The sequence below is a fragment of the Penicillium manginii genome (assembly GCF_028828005.1).
Source record: "Penicillium manginii strain IBT 31320 chromosome Unknown utg000004l:1.0-7231830.0:1.0-7236170.0, whole genome shotgun sequence".
NCBI lineage: Eukaryota > Fungi > Ascomycota > Eurotiomycetes > Eurotiales > Aspergillaceae > Penicillium > Penicillium manginii.
In genome coordinates, this window is record NW_026643105.1 from 6,078,327 (window position 1) to 6,091,891 (window position 13,565).

The window sequence follows — 13,565 nt, forward strand, 5'->3', positions numbered from 1 at the left end:
AGGTCATCGGGTTCTCCGATCTCCCCGGTTCCGTGTATGCCGCTACTGGTAGTTCGTAGCATGCTCTGTATTCTATGTACCTCGGCGGGCAAAAAGGTGTTGGCATGCATTAAATGATTTATGATCAAAACGTTAAGAATATCAAACGAGAGAGGGAGAAAATTTCAAAGAAGACGGGGGTCAAAGGGGGAAGACGAGAAGTGAAGCAGGTGTAAATAAGAAGAATGAAAGACACAGCTCCGTGTGTACTGTACAAAAGGTTCGTTCCTGAAACCAACCCAGCCAAGCCCATTCCGATGGGGCAGTCCTATTCCGCCCAAAAACGCTCGTCGATAGGATTCGAACCACCAAACCAATCTCTCCACGGGAATCCCGGCAACAACTTCGACACTGTCAGCCAGCCGGTCCCCAAAATCAGACCATAGCTCCAAAGACATGCATGACCCGGAAGGGGGCAAAATAAAAGACGAAAGAAAATGATCCCAACCAGTCCTCGGCTAGCCAAAAGACTACTTGTGCAGTTGTTCATGGCGTGGTACTTATTTCTTGTTGGCACGTCGGGCTTCAAGATCTCCCTCTGCGAGCCACTTGCTGGCATTCACCATCTGAACGACGTTGACATACTGCTTGAAAGCCATGATCGGCAGCGAGACCAGGGTGATGATCCATGGGAAGGTGCTGTCAACCTTGTTCGCACGAGCCATCTCGAGTGCACCAGCACTCCAGGGGCTGGCAAAGAGGCTGCTCAGCGCGGGGTTGGCAGGCGTACCGGGCTGCGCGGAGGAAGGCTGCGCATCCGGGACGGGCTGGAGCAGCGAGGGCGACAGCACAGGCGAGGAGAAGGAGAGGAGGTAAAGACCAATGAAAAACAGTTCGTTAGCTCCGCAGCAGATGAACAGAACAGTCTACAATTGAGAACAAGCAGGTTAGCGTAAGCAGGAGGTACCCCTCAAATCATGCGATGTATGCCGTACCTTGCTGTGGTAGTACTGGTAGAGAATCCAGCTTCGCTCGGAATCGATCTTCTTGTGGCTCATGTTCGAGCCGCCCATGCTGAGAGTGGCGTACATGTGCATATAGTGACTGGCCATGTCCAGGCAGATCAGGCTCTGGAAGACGATGGCCCAACGAGGCCACGCAGAGCTCAGGAACACCAACAGACAAGCAGTAGTGCAACGATCAGTCACCATGTCCAGCACTGCGCCGAATGTAGTAGATTGGTTGAAGTATCGCGCAGCATATCCATCCAGCGCATCTAACAAACATGACACGCTGTAAAGAAGAGAGCATGTGCGTGGGTGGAGGGGCATGTAGTAGAGGGAGGCAATGGCGAGAACGATTCGAGAGTATCCTGAGAAGATACGTTAGATAAATAATGGTGTCCGGTCATTTCAATAGAGCTGTGAATGTTCGCCTACCGATAAGGTTGGGAGCAAAGAGGAAGATGTTCTCCTTGGGTTCCTCGTTCAGCTTCGATCTACTCCGCTTCTTGGAGGGCGCCCTCTTAGAGGGTGTAGATGCGGTGCCATTGCCATTTGCTGACTCCTCACTCTCGTTTCCTTCGACAGCAAGGGCCGCCTTTTGTCGACGTGTGCGGGCGCTCATTGTGATGTGGATGTAGAGGTGTTATTGGGTTGGGTGATCAAGATGACAACGCGACACGGTCCGCGGGTTGACTTCAGTGACCCGGTTCGAAACGAAGCCTTGATGTGATAAGAATGATAAGGTTGGAAGCGGTAGTTTCAAGCGCAGCTCAAGGGAAATAAGGCGGCACTTGAGAGAGATTAGGGGGGGGGGGGGATAAAGGAGAAAATTCGTCGGGCGATAGATAAGGAAGGGTGATAAGCTGAGGCGCGCGGCGTGTTCCTATGGGATTCGGATTCGGATTCAGAGTAGAATCTGGAAAGTGTTTGTAGGTGAGGTAGATAAAGAAGAGAGCGTGAGAGAAACGGATAAGTTAGGTCCGGGGAAGATGAGGGATCAAGACCACGAAGGGGTAGAAAGGTAGACAGGGAAAGGAAAAGGATGAGTGAAAAGCCCCTGTGCAGAAAGAATGTTTACGGGTCGCTCGGAACTTTGGGAAGCTTTCCCCACGCGGCCGAATCCACCGGCCTTTTCTCTTCCCGCGTCCATTTTACTCCGTACTCGTACTCCGTCTTCCGAGTCCCCGTTAATTAAAGGGTTCTACTAGTAGTACTACTGTACAACCTAAAGAGATCAAGAGGAAAATGAAGAAAATAACAATGTCAGTTGAATGATATGTGTAAAAATGTGGTATAGAAGAAATTAATATGTGCAAATGAGCCCATAAAGAGCCTAAACAACTATATACAGACAGTAACGCTTGAAAGATATCTAGGAGATTGGAGATTGTCTCACGTCCGTGACCTGCGCGGATCAGTGGCATCCTGACGTCGCCACTCGCGAGACTCCTTCGTTCCCAAGCTTCCCACGCCCCCCCTCTTGTCGCCGTTCCCACCCGCCAAGCCGAACAACAAGACAAGTGGCATTGTCTCCATCCCGACTGACCTCACTAGCGAAACCCACCACGTCACGGGCACCTTGCTCGGGGGTCTTGGCCTCTTTGATGATATCCACGATCTCTTGATCCAGGAGTGTGCCGCTAACACCATCCGACATCATGACCAGGAACGAGAATTCAGCGGCGCCCATCTCGACCCGATTGATCTCTGGCTCGGCGGATACGCCAATACGCTTCGACTGGACATCTCCAAATGCGCGTGTATTTGCGAGTCCACTCATGCGCTCTTCGCCGAAGGAATCGGTGACAAAGGTCGTAGCATAGCGGCGGAGTCGTGCCGCCTCGATAGGTGACGATGGGTGGTGGTTGGAAGTAACAGGTATAGCTTCGCCGGTGTCGGTCGAACACAGTAAGGCTCTTGTGTCGCCAACATGGGAGACAATGAGACTCGACGGGGCAGCGGGATGCCAAAAGGGAGTTGGCGAGGGTGTCGAGATCATGGCAGTAGTTCCAGTACTACCGCCCTTAAATCGCGAGCGGCCGCCAATCTTGGGAGTTCTTGTCAAGCTCGGGCTGTGGAGAATCTCGTCCTCGTTCAGAGGCTTTTCAGCTAGAACAAGATCGTCATCTCGCTTGGCAGCTTGCGCTTTCACGAAGTCGAGATCGGCACGCAAAAATGCAAATTCTAAGATTTCCTCAATGGAGACTTTCCCGTCGGGCGCAGTCTCCGCGTCCACGTCGCTTTCGGATCCATAGTAGGAAAAGGTTGCTGGCTTGAATCGCTTAAAGTAGCCACCAACTAAGCGTCTCCAATTCTGTACAAGATTCTTCTCAAGGTCTCCGATGCGCTGGCGATTTCCCGCCTGTAAAACCGGCAACGAATCGGCCCCGCCTATCTGCAACTGTTTGCTTCGAAGGATCGAGCTCACTTCGAATTCCGCGGCGGTGTCTTGTATATATTCGTGAAGGTTTTCTTTTAAAAATGTACTGCACTCCGACCCGCCATGGCCGTCGAAGATGCCAAAGTAGAAGACTTGAGGGTCGCCCGTGGCGGTCTGCGCCCCGCGGGACTCGCGTGCGGGACTTTGGGAGCGCTTGATAGTCAGGGATGCTGGAGGACGTTTCGCAAATGCAGGTACATCAATGACGCCGGCTTGATATGTATCTTCGTTGGCCGGTCGGGTACCGCGGGCAGTGACGGCACCGTAATGGTGCTTCGCGCTTCGCAACGGGATTCGAACCACGGTCGTTTCTCGTCCCACCAGTTGCTGGAACGAGGTCGGGGAGTGCGGGGTTTCGCCGGTATGTGGTATAGATGCTGAACGAGGGAGTTTGTGAAAGGGAGAGGTCGGTCCCCGAGGGTCCGGGTGTAGTGATGATGATGGTAGATAGGTAACGAAGTAGTCGCGGAACTGCGGGCGCTTCTTGAGCGATGGCCGGTCATCGGGAGACGCGGCATCGGAGCTAATTGTTCGACATCTTCGAAGGCGGGTAAAGCCTGTTGAATAGCATGCCTGTTAGCTAAATGTTCACCCAGGCGGAGGGCGGCAAGTTCGCCGTAAGGATGATTTTTCGAGAGATCCCCGGAGATAGCGGCACCCCTTGGGAAGTAAGAAGATTTTACATACTGTAACCGCTGGCCAAGGTCCCGACCCGGCCTGTTACTCGCCTCGCTGATGTGACAATCATGAATGGCCCATCGATTGTGAGAGATTGGGATGGTGTAGGAGGGATGGGATGTAGCATTCGGGGCGTGGGGGGGACACATTTCGCTGGCCCGAGCTTCGGCAGATAAGGCATCAGCTTCCGGCAGATCCTTTATAGATCGAGCAGGTGCTTCCGTGCAATCAGATGAGAAAGATTGTGTTTTTTACGAAGATTCGTTCTGGATACGATGATCTTTATGATATAGAAATACATCATGCATTGCAATTTTCATAATCGTATGGGAGGGGAGGATCTACAGGAAGCGAAATTGACAGATTTGTGTGAACTGACTTTCCCGTGGCGATGACAAAGACGGGGCATGGTTGATGAATCCTTTCAAACGCCCTCCAGGTCCTTTTTGAATTTCAAAGCGTGCTCCTAAAGACAAGATCATTCGAGTAGCATGGCTCACCGCGATGGCCAGATGAGAGAAGAACAAAATTAAGAAGAGAAAAAAAAAACACACGAGGTGAGGATCGGCACCTACCAGCAGAATCATCCGGAGAGCCTAGAGACAAGACGTCAAGGGAAACTGCTTGAGAAAGTGCCAAGTTAGAGTATGTCACAAAACCCACAGTGGTGAGTGGCCATTAGATGGCCTTGGTCCGGGTGAAGAGACTGCTATAGACAGCGTCCACGACAGGCTGTGCGGTAATCTGCTTGCCACCAAAGAAACGGCCATTGAGGCCCTTGATGGCGTTCTCTCCGCCTTGGACACGGTCGAACTTCAGATAAATGTCGCCTTGAGAGTTCGGATCTACCGAGATGTGAACAACATGGCCATATTTTTCTTCGCACTCTTGGCGAACGTCGTCCTCCAGTTCCTTGACCCAGGCGTCACCCTCCTCTCTGGAATGATATGTTAATAATTGGTAATACGAATCTAGCGCGGGGAAAGAATCAGCTTACTCGGCGGGGTCAAACATGTCACGAAGCATCACGCATCGGCTCGCCATGTTGACATTCACGGGCAATGGTTTCGTCTCGGTCTTGGGTCGAAGTACCTTCTGCTGCTCATCGGCAGAAGGCTCGGGGTCATCTGTACGTGCAAGTTTCCTCATCAACGCGTCCCTACTATAGTTGTTGAAATTCACACCCGCAACGTCTGTGTCGTCGAGCGCACTGGCGCCGCCAGACTTTTCGTTTTCCCTGCCACCAGCACGGTCGAAGTTGTTCGAGCCTCCGGCTTGAACGCCGCGACCGCCATGGCCGGAGAATGAAGAGCCCTGGAAATTCGGTTGGCTTGCAGAAGTGCTCTGCAATCGGTTCGAGTTCGAATCGGGGGTGAACTTATCGTTGCCAAGGCCAACCCGAATAGCTCGACCAGCAAGATCAAATCCATTCATCTTTTCCAAGGCATCACGTGCTTGGTTAGGATCCCGGAACCTATATTGAAGTTAGTGAAGTTGGACATTGAAGCCGGTTGGTAGCGACTACTTACTGCACAAATGCGTAACCCTTACTGCGGCCGGTCTCATCCTTCTGCAATTGGACAAATTCGAGTTCGCCAAACGGTTCGAAGACATTCTGGAGATCACTTTCAGTGATGCTGAAATGAACATTACCCACATAGAGTCTATGAAAAGGAGCGGAGTGCGAGGGTCCAGAACTGGCATCTGGGTTACGAGCTTGACGGTTCTTCTCCGCCTCGGTCAACTGGGCGATGATAGGAATGCCTAGAAGCTTTTGACCGGTAAGTTGGATCGCAGCGGGCACGGAATCTTCACTCTTGAATTCAACATATCCAACACTAAGAGATTGTTAGTTGAGAACGAGAAAGTTTGTAGGAAGAGAGATCAAGACATACCCCTTGGATCGTCCGCTAACGCGGTCCTTGACGATTTGGGCCTCCTTGACAGGGCCAACCTTTTCGAAAAAGGCCATCAGCTCTTTGGTTCTCAAACGAGCGGCGAGTTGTTGCACAAAGATAGTTCGCTTGTCTCGCTCATCCTCGTTGAGCTCTGGGGATTTGCTAGTATCCCGGCGGCTGGGGCTAGGGCGGCGACCTTCACGGTCACGGCCACCACCCCGGCGTCGTTCTTCATCACGCTCCCGTCGCGAGGGGCGGTAATGGCGGTCATCAGGTGAGCGAGAACGACTGCGGGCGCGTCCTCCGCCACGGTAGAAGTCACCGCTGGAGCGGTAGTCGTCACCGCCGCGGTCCCGGCGAGGGCGGCGTCGATCACTCTCGCGGCTTCTGCTCCTTCTCCGGCTTCTATGGCTTCCGTTAGCACTGCCATGTTCGCTTCGAGGGCTTTTCATGTCCTCATCGCCATCGGCATCTCGGTCCCGGCGACGATCACGGCTGCGGTCTCGGCGTCGGCGTCTGTCACGGGAACGATCACGATCAGGGCGCTCTTGCGTGTCGGCCCGAGATTGGTCATCGCGGTCGTCTGTATTGGTGGTTGTATCGGCCGGGGCAGCAGCTGTTGACTCAAGAAGAGCCTCTACGTCGAGTCCGGACATTGTGGAAAGTCTGCCTGTGGCCAAACGCGGTGGAGATGATGGTCGGGGGTAATGAGATAATAGTCACTTGTGACTCGGTCAGATAGCGAAATCCGGGGACAAAAAGACTTTCTAACCCTTATTCTCAGAATATGAGCCCTGTTTTGTCTGTTTGTGTTGCCACGCTGATCAGAGTCGTAGATGAGGTGTGGGTAGGAGGATCTGTTCCCAGCGTGCTGGATATCACATGAGTCTAATTTATGATCACGTGACTCAAATCTAACTTTTATTCACCGTTGCCACATACAGCAGGGGCAACATGCCTACAACTCAGGTGTAGATCCGTATAGATAGTTAATGTAATAGATTTGGTAGGGGGGATGTCTTTATTGGCCCGTATTCAATAAACTAATCTCATAAGCGAGTGTTTTGTTCGTATTTTGATTATGATTAATACTTGATGTACACTGATAAGTGATGTGGTGGAAATCCGACTTCCAGTTGGCGATGTAGGTAATGCCAACTCAAGTCTCCTATGCATGAAACCCCGTAAACACATGAGCCGGAACTCCCAAATCCCGGCGTTGAATAATAAAACATGTACAATCTCCCGGCAACCTGAGTCAGTTGCCCAAGGTAAGACTCGACGTCAAATCATGAAGAATGAACTAGTAAACCGAAGGTCAAGCTAGTCGGTTTACTGAGCCTTGCTGCCCTTAGCAGCAGGGGCCTCAAGTTCAGTACCGAAGATACGATCCCAGAATCGGCTAGTGACACCGAAACCGTTTTCGAAATCAGCGTAATGGTGCTGGAGATGGTACTTCTTCAGTTCCTTGTAGTACAGAGGAAGACTAGATAGAAATTAGTATCAAACATAGGACGATCTAGTGGCGGTGGTGATCCAAGGGTAAACTCACTTGCGATGGTGGAGGAAGTAATGGGTCAGATCGTAGCAGACGTATCCGAAGACACCGCCGCAGTATACCTGCACAGCCGCGAACCAGTTGTAAAAGAAGACAGCGTGGGCCAGCTTCCAAAATGGGGCTGCTAGGAGGATGAACAGCGTGGGTGGCATGACCAGTCTATACTTGTCCATTGGAAGGTAGTGGTGGATACCGTGGAGCAGGAAATGGAGGGTCAGACCAACGCGGTTGTCGGGGAGCCAGCTACAAAATCAAGTCAGCAAGTGATACGCCGAGGGGAAACAAGGGGAATGGAACCTACTTATCGACGTGGAAGAGGAAGCGGTGCATCAGATACTCGATCAGTGTCCAGAGGAACGCACCTCCAACCCAGTAGGCAGCAGCAGCGGAGGGGTTACCGAGTCCTGCTGCGCCAACCGTTGTACCATAGGCGACCAGTGGCAGCCAGATAATGGGTACAACATACCAAGCGGTCTTGCTGAGGGGCTCTAGAAAGTTTCCAAAGAGGGGCGCGGACTCACCACCCTTGTAGTGGCGGGGTCGGTGAATCTGCTCCAGATAGAACTCTTTGGAGAAGTTGCTGTACCAGAGTTGTGGGAAAAGAGGCTTGCTGAGATCCAAAAACTTGTGCGTCTTGAAATCCTGGCTGAAATTTGTCTCAACCGACAGATCCTCCTCCTTCGACATGCCAGTGGTGTTGTAGACGGGACCAGAGTCCGAGACCCCGGCATCCACGGCAGTGGAGGTCGCTTTGCCCGAGGCGCCTACTCCTGAGGAGAGAAAGCCGATTTGGTAGTCTTCGAGAATCTCGTATGCGGCGTCGGAATGTTCGTGAGAAAATTCATCCTTCATGATCTCCTCCACGTCTTTGCCAGCGTAATCCAGGATCAGATCACCACCACCGGGGTGATCTTGAACGAAGTCAGTGACATCGTAGACGTTCCGACCAATCGCGATATAGCAGGATTTGGCGTTGTTATGCGATGCAACCTCCGCGGCCGTGAAGGTCGGTAGAACTCGACCGGGCATTTTTTCTTCTTCTTCTCTTGTTTGCTGTCGAGGGCGAACGATCAATCAAGAACGAAAATAGGTGGTTGGGGCGCGTAGAAAAGAAAGTCGCGAAAGAGGAGAGGGATGTGAGCGGAGGTGGATGCGGCGTTGAGGGATCGAGAAGTTGATCGTGGAGGGCGGAGGGCGGCGGAACAGGGCTTGGATAAATTATTATTAATTATTCAGGGGAGGGCGTGGCGTGACATGTGAAGTTTCCGCCCCGGAACAAAAACAACACAATTGGGCAAAATATGGAATATGGGATGGGCTTGTGCTCAACCTTACTGGATTTATTTGAATCGTAAGATTGGAGATCAGGCCACTGATCCTAAGAGTTTACTGGAGAGTAAAGAACACCACATGGTACATACATAGTTCCTCGGAAGCAGGCGAATGTGAATGTGGCTGTATTGCGGCTGTATTGTTACGGAGTTACGGAGTTACGGATACGGAGTCAATTTCAATATCTAGAGAATCCACTCTTGGCAGACCCTTGTACTCTCCGGGTTACTTGGTACTTTTGCACTTTGTACTTTGAACTATATTCACCATACTACGGAGTATACTCCATAATAGATCTCTAATTCAACCATGAACTCCATCTAGAAGACTACACTCTAGGGTCCAGGGTAGTATAGACTATCAATACTGCACCGGAGTGTACCGGAGTGTACCGTAGTGTACTTTATCCCTGCAAGTGTGGCTAGGTCTAGCAACAACACTAACCCAGTCTACCAATACCTATATAACATGGGAAACCCTCATGTTCATGAAACCTGGACGGCACCTAAATTGTTTCATAACCTTTTCCCCGTTGTTGAATTCTTACTCCGTGGCCCCAGATGATGCGGGACGCCAACACACAACAGGTGGACCCTGCCACCGAACTTGCTCAACTCTTCGAATCCATTGGTCCTATCAGGTCCAATAGAGAATATCTTTTCTCTCATTCGATAGGATTGCCAACCCAACGGCCCAGTGTTTATTGGTACACGAGAAAGGACAAATAATCAAACACTGGCACTCTTGAAAGAAAAAGAAAACAGGAGGCCAACTTTTCATTCGTCGAGTCTCCACCGGGCAGAAATGCACGCATCATGTTGGGACACTCTCCGTTCGCGGTAATCTCTCAAGCGACGTCGAGAAAACAAGACATTTTTTTTTCCATTCTTTCGCTTCTCCTGAAAATTGTCAGGCATTAGCATCACGCTAGTTCGTCTCTAGTGCACCACACCCGCCCCGCTGGTGCTCCCGACACTTTCATCACAAGGCGACTTGCACTTGTTTTCTCCATTCAAGTTCTCCCTTACATCTCACAGCATTCCTCTTTGCATCCCACGATGTCGACTGTAGATGATGCACCTATCAACCCGATTTTGGACTATATCCAGAAGCTGACCGAGGCCAAGAAGGGCCTCCCCTTCGGGCAACCAGTGGCTGTCTTGACTTCCCACACCGTCACCGACTCTGCAACTTTATTCCGCCTTGTCTCCGAAATTGGCCCTCACATCGCCGTTCTCAAAGTTCAAGCGGATGTGATCGACGATTGGTCTGACGAGGTCATTGACCAATTGATCTACGCTGCTAAGAAACATGGGTTCCTCCTGTGGGAAGGCAGCCGTATCCTGAATTCTACCGTCAATCTCATGGGCCGCGGGCGGTCGAACTTGGCAACACGGAAGACCATCGCCGACCTCGCCAAAGGGAGATATGTAAACGGAATCTACAAGCCCGCAAGCTGGGCTAATTTGGCGACTGCTTGGGCTCCTGGAGTTGCATTGGACGAACAAGAACAGGACGTCTTGCTCCCAACTCTGCGGAAGGCAGCTCGGGAAGCTGTCGCGACCACCGTCAAGACCATTGAAACCGAAATTTCGGTCGCAGAGAGCCGCGACTCTCTCGAACAAGAGGAAACATCCTCAATTTCACCAAAGGAAAATGGCTGGCATGAGTTCGCCACGGATCTGGGCTCCGCACTGAGGAAGTCATCCACCATTTCCGTCACTGAAAGTGTCACCCAGCAACCTCATGTTGAGACGGATGACGGTCTCCCAGCTCCACCGATTCTAAATCGGGGTATGGCAATCTGTCTTCCAAGTGACGTAGACATGGTATTCACATTGGAATTCCGACAAGGCACAATAGCGGCAGCTTGTGCCAACCAAGATTTTGTGGCTGGCTTGATCACGAGCGAACCATTATTCTGCGACTACCATGGAGACAACTTGATCGAGTTAGCCATTCCGGAGGGGGGAGAGATGTCGGAAGAGATGGCGCGCGATCTCCAGGCTTACTCGCCCTACTTGGAGCGAAACCACTCCATTGGCTTGTTCTCACTGGTACCTCCTGAATATGCATATGCATTTGACACGGATCCCGTGCATGCCATTCAAGCCGAATCTTCGCCCGAGCGACAACCTCGGAGTGTCGCAAAATTGGAATATATCATCGGCAGGGCATTGAAACGACGTGAGGCGAATCGCAAAGAAAACGAAGTGAATCAAAAACCTACGAATATCCCCAAGGGCCCCACTGTCCTTCAGTGTCCTGTTGTCATACTGCCTTGATTGTGAACACTGCAGAGCAGTCGTTCTTGTTCTCAAACAGCAACTACTACCTAAATACCCCTCCTGGACACGCTATTAAGTGAAAACTTGTATATAAACATATTTCATGTCAAATAGAGATTCTGAAGATATAAAACCATCGTCATGTATTCGGTACAAGTCCACTTCTCAACAACTTCTTGATTCCAAACTTGAAGCTTTTCACCAAAAGGTCTAAGGCCATGTACTACCTATAAAACCGAGGTCCACCGCCTTCCAAATTTGCTTTTATCGAGAAACGCTTAGTCACAAATATCCAGGATCAACTGTGAGCAACTTGGAACTTTACAACTTTCTCATGATTATATTATTTTGCCTGTTTGTTTAAGAGACAATCGCCTGTCATTTACCCTGACACGCTGCATCTTTATACTGGAATTTTTTTTTTGCATCGGGCAGGTCTTCAACCATCGCAACGGACTCTTAAGGCTGCTTCAATTTCCTTTTCAAGACCGATTAACAAACTTGAAATTAAATAGTTCGAGAGCTGGACTACGAAGCCAGGAGGTTGCCGGAGGTGACACTATATATTCATCCTATCACTACTAGTACTGGAACACAACCTCCTCTCTCTACATGTGCATCCGAGGATTTTCCGTCATCGCGGGGTTTGGCATAAACATTTTGCAACAACATGCCTTCTGATTACCCACCGTTGCCGACCTCAAAGGGAGGCCAAGAGGGCGGCAATTTGGAAAATGAAAGTACTATATCAGTGCCGAGAGCTCTTCCAACACGCCAACGTTTGCGTGCCAAAGATGCCATCCTTGTTTCCGAGAGCACACCAACTGCGCCAAGTGTGATATCGCCCAATGGCGATATTATTCTTCAATACGCTACGACCTCACCTGAGACAAAGCATTACTGGCAGGTTTCTAGCGAACAACTCATGGCTGGAAGTCCTTACTTCGGAGCGATGTTGGACTCTGAAAAGTTTATGGAAGGAAGACTACTTGCGCAGCAGAGGCAAGCCCTGATAGACGGTGCGCCACATAGCTCTTCGAGCAATTCGGGCGTCTCGTCACTCGCCAAATTGCCTATTGTGGAGATTCCTTGCAGCACAAAGTTAGAACTATGCGGTGTTGAGGCGATACAGCTGTTCCTCAAGATTCTGTGCCTCGATTCTTCGGACACAGAAGCACAGCATATCTTCTACGACGGCTTGACAGCACAATCATCTTCCATTATTGCCAAGTTGATTGACATATCTGAATGGTTCAATTCTACAAGTCCTGTTTATAAGGCTTTGCAGACAGCTCAGTATAGAGGCGGTGGCAAGTCGAAATCAACTGGAGTCAGCACGAAAGTCTTCACTTTTGATATGTTGAAGTTAAAGGAAAGACGCATCCGAGAAATGATCTTCATTTCTGCATCTCTTGGCTTAAATGATATCTTGAAAGCGATGACGCATGCCCTGATTCTAGTAGGGTCAAGATACTGGCAGCAAGGACCAGAAAGACCGTCGTCAGATGGTTATCTGAGTTGGAAATATCTACCTAATGGCCTTGAAGGTATGTTTTATCTCAATTATTGTTGACCAAGAACCAACTCGGACTTAGTACTAACAAATGAATGCCGCAGAGGAAATATATCACAGGCGACAGTGTGTTATGAACACACTAACTGATCTACAAGCTCACTTTCTTCGTGCTTATGGCGGACTTGAAAGAGATGGGCCAAGTCCGAAGCCAAGTACGGCAGGTGTGGCATTTTCTTCAAGTTTTCGAAATCCCGAGCTGCAGTGTCGGAATGGACTCGACAACGGTGCGCAGTGCGACATCTTTCATCTTGGCCAAATGACACGTTTTTTTGCACTACGAACGAAGACCATATTTTTGGGATCGACGCTTGTCGATCCTAACTTTAACATCGAGGATTCCGATGAAGAATTATACGAACAATATAACGGCTCGAAGGAAGACGGTGACCTCGAAGAGCCCCAGTTTGCGATAAACCAGGTCATAGCTGGGCTAAAACAATACCCCGACTATCAAATTGACACCAACCATGTCGGTTGTGGTATTCGGCGTCGGATCCTGCCGATCTTAGACGGCATCGAGAAATTCACCGCCGACAGTCGAGGTTTACTCGGAATTCAAGCAAGCTTGTGGGAATCACCTGAAACCCGGATGGTGAGTGCATGGTCCGGGAAAGGGGGGCCCAAGGACCACACGATCGAAATACGCTTTGCAAAAATCACCAAAATCGACATACCATCCTATGGTCCGCTGAAACACTTTATCTCCCCCGAAGATCAAGCACGCTTTATGTTTACTGCGGCAAAGTATAAATGGGAAGCATAGTCTGTGATCAAGCACATCGCGATTATGCGGGCCTCGCCAGTTTCAGTCT

General features: G+C 50.4%; 6 protein-coding genes across 6 annotated transcripts; 2 read left to right on the forward strand and 4 right to left on the reverse strand.

Moving 5' to 3' along the window:
- Positions 1-539: 539 nt before the first annotated feature.
- On the reverse strand, positions 540-1,605 carry N7533_005969 (CDP-diacylglycerol--inositol 3-phosphatidyltransferase; the record flags this gene model as incomplete). The annotated part of the gene is made up of 3 exons (XM_057102619.1): positions 540-905; positions 975-1,351; positions 1,419-1,605. The coding sequence occupies 3 exons, from the start codon at positions 1,603-1,605 to the stop codon at positions 540-542; spliced, it is 930 nt and encodes a 309-aa protein (XP_056962249.1).
- Positions 1,606-2,397: 792 nt separating this feature from the next.
- Positions 2,398-4,228, reverse strand: ptcA (type 2C protein phosphatase PTC6; the record flags this gene model as incomplete). The annotated part of the gene is made up of 2 exons (XM_057102620.1): positions 2,398-3,980; positions 4,111-4,228. The coding sequence occupies 2 exons, from the start codon at positions 4,226-4,228 to the stop codon at positions 2,398-2,400; spliced, it is 1,701 nt and encodes a 566-aa protein (XP_056962250.1).
- Positions 4,229-4,779: 551 nt separating this feature from the next.
- N7533_005971 (putative RNA splicing factor (Pad-1)) lies at positions 4,780-6,655 on the reverse strand (the record flags this gene model as incomplete). The annotated part of the gene is made up of 4 exons (XM_057102621.1): positions 4,780-5,038; positions 5,099-5,575; positions 5,631-5,939; positions 5,997-6,655. 4 exons carry the CDS (start codon positions 6,653-6,655, stop codon positions 4,780-4,782), a joined length of 1,704 nt encoding a protein of 567 aa, XP_056962251.1.
- Positions 6,656-7,331: 676 nt separating this feature from the next.
- Positions 7,332-8,586, reverse strand: N7533_005972 (fatty acid alpha-hydroxylase; the record flags this gene model as incomplete). The annotated part of the gene is made up of 3 exons (XM_057102622.1): positions 7,332-7,485; positions 7,552-7,800; positions 7,859-8,586. The coding sequence occupies 3 exons, from the start codon at positions 8,584-8,586 to the stop codon at positions 7,332-7,334; spliced, it is 1,131 nt and encodes a 376-aa protein (XP_056962252.1).
- A 1,361-nt stretch (positions 8,587-9,947) lies between these two features.
- On the forward strand, positions 9,948-11,174 carry N7533_005973 (uncharacterized protein; the record flags this gene model as incomplete). The annotated part of the gene is made up of 1 exon (XM_057102623.1): positions 9,948-11,174. The coding sequence occupies one exon, from the start codon at positions 9,948-9,950 to the stop codon at positions 11,172-11,174; it is 1,227 nt and encodes a 408-aa protein (XP_056962253.1).
- A 673-nt stretch (positions 11,175-11,847) lies between these two features.
- On the forward strand, positions 11,848-13,516 carry N7533_005974 (uncharacterized protein; the record flags this gene model as incomplete). The annotated part of the gene is made up of 2 exons (XM_057102624.1): positions 11,848-12,724; positions 12,795-13,516. 2 exons carry the CDS (start codon positions 11,848-11,850, stop codon positions 13,514-13,516), a joined length of 1,599 nt encoding a protein of 532 aa, XP_056962254.1.
- Positions 13,517-13,565: the final 49 nt, after the last annotated feature.